The 11,208-nt window shown below is 39.6% G+C and overlaps 1 protein-coding gene across 3 annotated transcripts; it reads right to left on the minus strand.

Annotated features, from left to right (window-relative positions):
• Window positions 1-302: 302 nt before the first annotated feature.
• On the minus strand, window positions 303-10,436 carry LOC131229234 (heavy metal-associated isoprenylated plant protein 7-like). 3 transcript variants are annotated; one of them, XM_058225134.1, is made up of 6 exons: window positions 10,382-10,436; window positions 10,267-10,320; window positions 9,385-9,544; window positions 7,455-7,651; window positions 3,729-3,816; window positions 303-1,114 (listed from the first exon to the last, which is right to left on the minus strand). In XM_058225134.1, the coding sequence occupies exons 2-6, from the start codon at window positions 10,273-10,275 to the stop codon at window positions 789-791; spliced, it is 780 nt and encodes a 259-aa protein (XP_058081117.1). In that variant the 5' UTR covers window positions 10,276-10,320; window positions 10,382-10,436; the 3' UTR covers window positions 303-788. The 3 variants fall into 3 exon arrangements, with proteins under 3 accessions (XP_058081117.1, XP_058081119.1, XP_058081118.1); XM_058225136.1 differs by having other exon boundaries at window positions 9,385-9,541; window positions 10,267-10,422; XM_058225135.1 differs by having other exon boundaries at window positions 10,267-10,411.
• Between the last annotated feature and the right edge of the window lie 772 nt (window positions 10,437-11,208).

Raw genomic sequence — 11,208 nt, forward strand, 5'->3', positions numbered from 1 at the left:
TTTATTTTTATTATTATTTTTTTCCTTTTTTCTTTTTTCAAATTTGATATATTTTACTGTTTGCGTAAGCAAAGTTAGCTGTGAAAATCGATTTCTTTTCCACTATACTAATACAAATAAAGACTACTTTCATATCCTAACAAAAACTTATAAAAAGAAGATCTTTTTTTTTTACATAGTTTGGAGAATAATTAACTTTTAAATTTTAACATTTAAAATCTAAATGTAATAATTTCTTTTCTAAATCTACTTTTTAAATTTCACATAGACACCATACATGCATTGGCATACCTAGCTTAGGAGAAGTAAACGTGTGTACAACCATACATGAAAACTGCGCAAGTAGTACGGTATGCGGAATGCTTAGGTACACTAGAGTGTACCCAAACTTTAAGTACACATCAGACCTTTTAGACACATTTATGGTCAAATCACCAATCTAAACCGTCCATAAAGTCTGGCCCAGTCTCCATGGGAACTTATGAAAAGACCACATTGATTGGATATTCCTAACCATCCATCCTAAAATCGACCTTTTAATTTTATTTTCTCTAAACCATCAACTTAGAGAGAAACGTCATACAAGATGGGTGCTACTGAATGGATGATCCAGGTAAATGATTGAACCTTATTGGTTTCCTTGTGGAGGATCTAATCCATTCATTTTGTAGGGTATTTGATTGGATGGAACGGAACATCTGATCAATGTGATTTTTTGAAGGTGTCACATGAAGAGTGGTGTCCATGCATTGGACGGTCCAGATCACTGATCGGCCCATGTGGGGTTGCTACATTACGTAGCATGCATGTGGGTTCTCGTCGCTGAAGATCTGAGGAGGGTAAGCATACTCCGTGTAGTATTTGGGTGGCCAATATTCACTTTTCTTGGCGTTGTTCTTCTTATCATCTTCTCCCTTGCTCTCTTCTCCATCTTTGTTTTCTCCTTCTCCTTTATCTTCCTTCTTCTCTTGCTCTTCTCCTTTCTTCTCCTCCTCCACGATCGCCGCCTGTTTCCTGGTCCGACGGTGCACGTTCTCCAGGAGCTTTGTGGGATCCACCACGCCTTTCACGATGACTTGATCATTGTTCATGTCTGTTACAACCGACTGTACACCTGCAAAACATCGAAAGAAAGATCAACGAGTTTCCATCATTTGAGATGAAGGTTCGAAAATGGGCCGAGCTGGCCCAGGCCCAGCTTGATTTGGACTGGGTAGAAACTGAGTTTAGAGCTGCTATGGCTATCCAGATTTGTAAATGGGCCAAAATGGCCCAGGCCCACCTCTATTTAGACCAGGTTTGGATTGACTGTGCCTACAAGATGGGCCGGGCTGGGCCAAGCTATTAAACTTGGTCTTCGTGGATTGATACCTTGTCCTAGTCAACTTAAATAAGACGGCGTAGGGAGGGACGTAACGAGGTATCAATAAGGGATGAAACCAGAAATAATTTCTAATAAATTTAAAATAACTTGATGATTAAAAAAAAAGAAAAAGAAAAAGAAATTACAACCCTTTAAATAAGGAAATCAAACTTAGGATAGAGTTTCAGACTTAGTCGCCAACTCAAACACCCTAGACCTCTATTCCTACTAGACTTCATGGTTTATGGCCAAAAACAGTAAGTGTCCAATTTAGCCCAACCATGTTATTCTCCTAACTTTTCTAAGTCCTTTCATGTTGGGCACGACTTCTACAACTCAAAGGTGACTTCTACAACTCAAAGGATCAAAAGTTATACTCGATCAAAAGCAATACACGCAAATCCGGCATGGGCAACCTGGCATAGCGGGGTTGCTTGGCTTAAGTAGGTTCTCCTACCCCAAAATCATATATAATTTGTTGAAAAACTCATCCCGATTTGCGAGATATAAATGATTTAAGGTTTTGACGGTCCAGATCATTTCCACATTGGGCCTTCTTTGGTCCATCTTTGCCATGAAAGTGCCTGCGACCAGCTCTACATCATATTCGCTCCTACCTAAGCATGTGAGAGGCGGCCTTTTCTTGGATAGGCTGGGTCTGGGGGCAGTTCGACTTTCCTCCCACAGTGGTTACATCTGCATTAGCTTGGGGTTTTTTTTCGGCTTCTCTTCTTATGATATGCTTCTCTCGGGTTCCTTTTTTTTATTTATTATTAATTTTTTTTCTTGCAGAAGCCCGAATGTCTATAGGGTGTTTTTTGTCATCTTGGGCCTGGGCTGTTCCCTCTGTAGGGTGCCTGGGTCCTTTGGGGTTTCCTTTTCTTTGTGGGTTTGGTTTGTTTATGGTCGGGTTTAGTTTCTTAGGCGCGCACTAAGCGTCAGGCTGTAGTTACTCTGTTAATTCAATATATGAAATCCCCAGTTCTTTTAAAAAAAAGAAAGAGAAAAAAAAAGCTCTGCATCATAAGACACCCAATTCCTTTCCTGACTCGACTTAGACTAGACAAGTCAGTCCATGTTGTGTTTATTTGCCGTGGTGACTCGACAAGTCAGTCCAAGTCACCCACATGCAGCTGAGAATGGAACTGGCAAAGGGCCAGTTTGGCCAATCTTGGCCCAGGTGAGGCTTGGGCTTCTAATATGGACCCATGGGTCCAACCCAATGGAGCTATGGTCCCAATTGTAACTTCGATGGGCAGGATTGAGTTGGAACTGAAGGCCCAGTACTAAACAGCCGTCCGGCCTAATTTCATGTCCGTTTGATAATCGGGCCGCTCAAGGTCCGGATTTTCTGAGCCCATTGGTACAATAGCTTTGGCACAGCCGAGTTGCAACCAAGAATTGGTGAATCGACTCCTCTGAGTCAAATCTAACTCAGCTAAGTTCGATCCAGTACAACATCAGAGTCAGCATTGAAAATATGGGTGACTCGCCCAACTCGGCCGAGTCACGATTCAACTGAGGGTTTAAGTCTTCGAGTCTTAAGACCATGTTTGCGGCCTAGTTATATAGTACACCAGCTAAACTCAATCTTGTCTTGAGTTAGCAGCTCCCAGTTCAAAAGACAAATGCAGGGTGGCTGATAGATTATATTAGAGCTGGGCATGAGACGACTTGAATGGGTAAAGTCGACTTGTCTTACTCGTTTAGACCCAACTCGATTTGAACCGAGTGGTGAGTTAATCTGAACCCAGTAGACTTCGTCCAATCTGAACTCAAACTGAGTCAAGTTCAAGTCACCCGGTAATGCAACTTGACTCGACATGAAATCCAACTTGGTACTGACTCGATTTGATCCAAAACTTTATATATATATATATATATATATATACGTTTCAGGTATGAGATGCTGTGTAGCTGATGGAGAGGCTGCAATTCAAGTGCACCTAGGTTTTTGAGTTGTGATTTTAGCCCGTGGATAACAGACTCAGTGCCGACTCGAACGACTCGGTGCCGACTCGACCTGACTCGGTACTTGTGACCGGATTAGTCTAGGCCAGACCCGATCTTGGATTGAGTCAGGCTTGCTGGACTCAGTACCAAGTTCATTGAGTCAGGCATGCTGGACTCAGTACCGAGTTCAGGTCAGGTCTATTTCAAAACCGAATTGAGTCGAGTCAGCCCTAACTCAGTTCGACGCGACTGGATGCCCAACTCTAGATTATATACACGTATAATGGCATATAGTTGGTGCACAGATACACACACACACTCACACACACGCGCAGATTACTATTCACACATACATGCATATGCTATATATTCATACGAAACAAAGGAGGAGAAATGGGAATTTGAAATGTACCATCCATCTTTCGGATCCGCTTTTGTAATACTTGAGCACAAGCTTCGCAATGCATGCGGATTTTCAATATGACTGTTATCACGGCGGGCTATCATGTAAAAAGAAAAATTAAATATTAACAAATAATCACAAATAATGAATATTACTCATATTTTTGGGCAGCATATAGTAAATTGAATTATCAAACAATATCATGTTCTTATGTGGCCTGATTTCTCTATTTGTTTAAATGTGGGGTCCATGGTTGATCTCCAAGCCATTGATCTGACGGCCCCATCATGCGCAGATCGTTTCCAAAATATAGTCTTGATTGGTCAACTCTAACCTTCTATTCCTGTCGTTGGCATGCAAATATATAGTTAAAAAGAAATGCAAGAACAAATCACATTTATTTGAGGAAAGATTAAAGATCCAATGGCTAAGATCTTCCAATTTGGAAAAAATTGGGGGAATTCTCCATCATTGATGGGTGTCGTTAGATCAATGGCTTGGATAGATCAACCATGGCCCCACATCTAGAAACTAAGCTCCGAACGAGGCTCGCCTCGGATTAGATTATGTGTTTCCTAATAAGTGTGGCAATGGACTAGATAGCCTCCCTGTGTCCAATTATCAATCAGCCCACCATCATATAAAAATAATAGATAGTTTATTGGCTATTGTTGGGACATGTAGAAGCATATAGAGCGAAGCAAAGTAATTGCAATTGCACAAATAAACCCAAACAAAAAAGGTAATTGAATTTCACACAGAAAAATCCTTATGGGAAAAAATCACAACATAAAATAACGAATAATGCACTATGAAAATAATATTATAAGAGATAGATGATTTTATTGATTTCAACAACCCTTGAATCTCCTTTCAATCCGTAATTATGCCCTTGAATACTTTAGAACAACTTAGAAAGCCCTAATCCCTCTCCAATATCGATTATACCTGATATAAATACTATCACGACCAAAATAGGAAACGAATTGCGCACTTACGCAATTCCGTGTCTTTGATGAGACCTTTGATAACATCGATAGAGATCGAAAACCTATCGATGACATCGATAGAAATCGAAGACCTGTCGATGACATCGAAGAACCCTCGATGCCATCGAGTAGCAACCTCTAAAATTATCCAGCAATCAACTATGATTTTTGCAATGGGATCAAAAATCTATTGATGGTATCAACATTTATTCGATGGGATCGAGTGGTCTATTAATGGCATTGATAGACCCTATTATAGAAAGATTTAAGACATTAGACAATAACTACCACCAAATATTCATAGTTTAATGATTCAAATTATTTATATGATGGAACTCAATAATAGTAGATGATTGAAAAAAAATGATTAATCTATTTCCACCCTTTAATCATTTAATTATTTTCCCTATAGGGCTAACCCTAGCAAGCCTCGGCTCAATAAGGCTAGAGCCTTTTCAGCCCAAACAGTGTTGAGGAGACTAGGGCCAAGTTATTTAAAGATACTTAAATTCATATTAGCCCAACCCAATAGTTTATCTTGGATGGAGCATAGCTAATGTAGAGGGGGTCGCGGACAGTTTCATAGCCAAGATGGATCAGAAAAGGCCCGGTTGATGACAGAAGTGACCTAAACCATTAGACATTAGATCAGGCGTATCTGGCAATGTGAAATGAGTCATCGGGTGTAAAATATATGATTTTAGGGTAGAATGAGCTACTTTAGCCACTTAACCTAGCTAAGCCGGGTTGCGCAAGCCGGATGCGAAATACCCCCCGATTGACGGTCGTTTCCTTATTTTAATTCCATTTTTACTATAAATAGTAAGTTTTAGTTTGATTATAACTCTTCATCCATTGGGCTTTAGGAGTTGCGCTCACCGTGAAAAGAGCTTAGAATAATTAGGAGAACAGCTTAGTAAAGCCAAATAGGACACTTACTATTTTTGACCAGAAACCTTGCGCACTAGTAGATATCACGACCGTTTATAAATAGTAAGTTTACTATTTATAGTAAGTTATGATTTCTAGGAGTTTTAGTTGTAGTTTGCTTCTGATTTCTCTCCCATTGCTTGGAACCCCTATTTAAAGGGTTGTGAACTCGTTTATTTCAATCATTAATTAATTTTGAATTTTATAGAATTTATTTTTTATTTTGCTTTCTTTCTTTCTCGTGGATTCGAGAAGTCTCTATGAGGAGTCTACAGGTCCCCCCCCCCTAGGGAAGACGATGCTCGACCTCACGTCCTTCCCTGCGTCAATAGCTGAAAAGTTATCAACTAATTGAATGATCTTATCAATTCAATTGTTTGCTGATAAATGGACGACTAATACTAAAATGTAGTAATCCCAATCCAACTAGCTAATTAAGAAGGTCTAATTCAAACCAACATGGACCCACTTTAGATGTTTCAACCCCAGAGTTAGAATTAGATTGGATGGTTCTAATTGATAATGGACATTGGTTGGTAAAAAATTAGTCCATTGACTATTTCTTTTTTCATCTTAGCCATCCATGATGCATATCTATTTTAAATGGAACTTGTCAAACCATGGGCCCAGTTGGGGCCATAACCCCATAATTGGTTTGATTGGATGATCTTTACCTTTGACCAATAGGCATTTATTTTATTCATATATATATATATATATATATATATATATATATAATGGTATTATGAGGTCGACTTCATGGGAACTTCCCATGAGGTCAAGCTATGTGGGCCCCGCCATGATGTGTGTCGAACATCTACCCCATCAGTCAAATGCACTATTCCATGGTGGGCCACATGTTTAAAAATCAAGTCAATACATGACTTGGGTGGGCCACACCACATACAATAGTTGAGAGGCGTTACCCTCTCATTAAAATATTCATAATCATTTATTGGGCCCACCGAGATGCGATTCACAAATCCAGCCCATCCATTGTTTGTGTCCCACTTGGATGAGGGGTGGTCGGACCAAGTTTTAGCTGCATCCAAAACTCGCCTATCAAGTGCTTTTATATGTTCTAGGCATTTCTTCACATGGTTTTAGATGGTATGGCCCATCTAAAAAATGATGATGGTGTATTAATGTATATAAGAGACCTTTACACTCTAATACTCCCCCAGTATGTGTGAGATGGAACTTCACATGGGACACACAACTCACACCATAAACGACTTTCCCTGAGAGAATATATTCCAGTGGCATATGTGCTATTTTCATAATTCAAACACAAGACTTTCGCTCTAATACCATGGATGTCAGAGGATGGCGTATCAATGTATATCAATGAACCTTTACACTCTTAACACTTTTTCTCCCAAGTAGGGTGGAATTCCATACGAAAACATATTGGACAAGGATGAAGGAACACTCAACTCATATTATAGTGGAGAGACATAACTCACACCATAAACGTCCCACCCAGAGAATTTCGTACCAAAACATATTGGACAAGGGTGGAGGAACACTCAACTCACACTACAGTGGAGGGACATATCTCACACCAGAAACGCCCCACCTGGGGAATATGTTCTGATCGTATATTTTCTACTTTTGATAGTATATTTCCTACTTTCGGGATTCGAACCCAAGATCTTCCGTTACCATACTAGTTCATGCAACTACTTTATGTAAAAGCTCGAGCTTTTATATCAACCGCCGGTTGTCTGACACATACACACCACACCCACACCAAGTCAATCCAGTTGAGTAGAAGGCCGAGTTAAGAGATTACAATGGGTGAGGAAAGCAATACCTCTTCCTTTTTCTCTTCCGTTTTGTCCTTATCATCCTCTTTTTTCTCCTCTTCAGGAGGCTTGGGCAAAGGTGAAATTATCTCTACTTTCCTGCCGCTCTTCTTCTGGACCCTCTCAGACACCTTTACAGGGTCTGCTGTCTTTCCTTTCACTACCACCTTCCGAGCCTTGCAGTCTGTCTTCACATCCTCCACTCCTAAAAATAAAGAAAATATATACCATTGTTAGGTGTATACGCCTTACACCATTGTCATGTGTACAGCCCGTCTTCCACCCACCATTCTTCCAAACGATCCTGAGGTAGTCAGGTAGTGTGCTTACGTAATGGAATTGGATTTCAAAGTGACCACCATCTCAAAATCTTCTCTAGAATGGACGGTGGAGGATCAACTATACACAAAATAATTGTGTATGCATTTGGTTAAAAAAGTTATTTGAAATTTCAGGAAAGGCTTTTTGAGGTATAAAATGGCAGAAAATACTCTTTTTATTTTTTCCTTTAAAAAGTGGGAAGTTCAAATTGTGGCCCACATGATAAGTGTATGATGCCCAAGCAGTTCATAATAATAAAATAAGCTAAAAATCTCAACCATCCAATTATAAGGTCAGCCATACTGTAAGAAACAATGTATGGTACTCAAAATATTTAAAGTCATGTGTAACCCATCTGATGATTTTATTGGCCTTTTTTTTTTTCATCTGAGCATGGAGCGGCATACATTTGATGAGTTGGATGTCATACACATGCCACATAGGCCCGCACCGCAATACTCGACTTTACTACTTTTTTCAAAAAATAAGTGAAGGCATCTTGGTAATTTCTCTTCTGCAGGAATTTGTAGAAAAAATGGCAAGATACATAAAAATGGCCTAAAAGTATCACAAAAAGTGATGTTTACACCTTATGTTTCTCATGCATCCGCTTTCCCCCCTTCTTTTCTTTAACTTGGGTTTTATTGCAATTCCAAAGCAAAAGGGGTGTAAATGTAAAAGTAAGAGGGTGTAAATATCAATCCATGCATGTCTAGTAGAAATTTCACATGCAGCTTGTTGTAACATTGAGTTACTCTCCAACTAATGCATAATTGCAAATGTTCTTTTAGGGTCAAACTCAAACCTACTACAACTTATAAGTTGAGAAAAGTGGGCCCTACCCTGATGTTTTATGTGGAATATGAACTATGAATACCCTCCTTTAGAACTTTGAGGCCCCCAAAAATCAGCTGTATTCAGAACTTAGGTGGATCACACCATTTGTAGTAGTGAGGATCATTGCCTAAAACCTCTAAAATGACCCAAGGGTCCACCTAAGCTGTGAAATGGCCTGAAATTTAGTGGAACCCCTCTTTGATGCACACATTCAACAAGCTGGATGTTTGAACTACATCACAGTCGGTCCGACACATGTCCACTCTCAACTGCTCTCAGTGGCGATTGGCTTGATTTTTAACCTCATGGCTCAGTATGGCATGGATTGATAGAGAATATGAGCCAATGAAAGATTCAACTTTTAGTCAATTGTTCAGTTGAGTTAAAACCATGGGCAATCACATGAGGTGTTAAAGATTGTAACACCAAGAGATAAGATTGTTAGGCCTGAGTCGTCCATAAGGATAAAGTTGTATGGTATGAGCTTTCAAAAATACCCAAATTAAGAAAATTTGGTTTTTAATCTTTAACTAGCTTATCTTTTCTATCATAGATGTCCGACACACATCATGATGGGCCCTACGCAGTAGGACGTTTGTGAATATTTTCTGTTTAAATAAATAATGAATATGCCAAGGATCTCATGGTTAGAAATAAGGTTGTCAATATGGGCCAAAATTTTTAATTAGGCCTGGCCTGAACAGTTGAAAATCTAGGGCAAAGCTAACACTAGGGTCAGCTTGTTGACAGCCCTGGTAAGGATTTATATATTTTTTGTACCTTCAAATCCTCTCAGCGATTTCTCCACTTTCTTCGCGCAGCCCTCACAATGCATGTCCACTTTGAGCACTATCTCTTCAGGCACTTCTTCCTTTTTTTCTTCTTTCTTCTCTTCTTCTTTATTTTCTTCGCCTCCTTTCTTTTTCTCCTCTTCGCTCTTCTCGTAGAGGCCATAAATAAAGTTAGCAGTAGAAAATAAGGCATCTCTGTTTTTTTTTTTTTTTTTTTTTTAAAAAAGCTTTGCTTAGCCCACATGTGTATATATACAAGGCATGCCATTTACACACCACCACATGTTCTTGAATAAAGGACAGGTTGGTCCACTCACTAGGTAGGCCATGATGTAAGAAACATGTGGTTAACTTTAAACACTTCCATACTTAGTTTTTATCAGCGTCCATTTGTGGACCAACCAGATTCTTGGGCTAGGACATCAACATAGTGATACCTTCCTGATCATGAGTTGCCTTTTATACACATGTGAGTTTAACAGTGCTCAATAGAAGAAAAACAAAAACAAAAATAAGAAGAAGAAGGAGAAAGAAATTCCTTGTACTATTTTAATTTGTAAGTTGGACTAATAAACCCATGTCCATGAAAATGCGACAATCGATTTGGTCTGCGTCGAAGGGATACAACGATCTAATAAAGTATATAAAAAAGGAATTATGTTGACTGTCCATCATCAGAACTATAGCCTTCTTCTATATAGATAGAATTGAAGCTATAACTTCAAGTCGCAACCATTGCGATTGTCCGAACCAAAGAAAAGAAATCTGTGAATAAATCTGACCCATGATTACAAAAACATCAAAATCCAACAGAAATAAAAGACATTTATAGAAAGAAATCGATGGGAGGAGTCCAAAAAATAGCACTTACTTCGCCCATTTTTGCCTGAAAGAACAGAGAAACGACTGTATGTATTACAATAGTTTCGATGAATTTTCTTTTGTTTTTCTTTCCTCTTTGAGAGGATGAAATTTCAATGCATGTAAAGAGAAGTCTATTTCCTTTCGCTATTCTCTCTTTCCTTATGATTGGTTTTGGAAAAGTAGCAATGCCAAAAATGCACAGTAGGGAGGATATTCTGCTATGGTGACGTGGCACTTTTGTACGGAGCTAGTCGTGCGCCTGCTTCGAATCTGGTACCTTATCAGAAAGCCTCGATGCAATGGACGGGGATTGCATACCTACCCTGTCACTACCTACGTCGCTACTGGCCGGTGCCCTACCGTGATGTATGTGTTTTATGTATGCCTTCGAACCATTTTTTCCATCTCACATCTCAAGTGGACCACACCACAGGAAATACTACGTGATTGAATGCACACCATTAAAAACTTTTTGTGGGCCACAAAAGTTTTGGATCGAGTTGTGTCGAGAAGTGGAGCCATATCTGGGGCTGCGCACGACCGGTCGTGGCCCCCCTACTCGACCAGTCATGGACTGGCACGACTCGAACTCCAGTGAGCATCAGTTTTTAGGTCCGAGGTGCTCGACTGGTCGTGGGCCATATACGACTGGTCGTGGGGTCCGCTCGACTGGTCGTGCTTACGCAGATTCGTTTCCAAATCTGATGCGGACTGCGGATTCCTGTGTCGCCTTTTGCAAGGGTGCGAAAGGGAAGTTGCTAAAACTATAAATTGGGGTCCCTAAGGCTATTCTAGTGTTAATGTGAATATTGGAAAATATTTCTAAGATGTGGGCAAGAGATTTTTCATGTTCTTCCAAGGGAGATGTTAGTATATTACCTTGTAATCTCTGTTCGTTCTTCATAGTGAAAGTTTGCATCCGTGGTTTTTTACCCTAGTTTGGAGTTTT

Source organism: Magnolia sinica, chromosome 16, assembly GCF_029962835.1.
Source record: "Magnolia sinica isolate HGM2019 chromosome 16, MsV1, whole genome shotgun sequence".
NCBI lineage: Eukaryota > Viridiplantae > Streptophyta > Magnoliopsida > Magnoliales > Magnoliaceae > Magnolia > Magnolia sinica.

Bases quoted from the DNA above. Each gene is read 5' to 3' on its own strand.
- LOC131229234 (XM_058225134.1), bottom strand. The intron at 3,817-7,454 runs GTATTGCTTTCC...TTTACATGATAG, and splicing joins CGGAAGAGAAAAAGGAAGAG to CCCGCCGTGATAACAGTCAT. The intron at 1,115-3,728 runs GTACATTTCAAA...GATGTTTTGCAG, and splicing joins GCGGATCCGAAAGATGGATG to GTGTACAGTCGGTTGTAACA.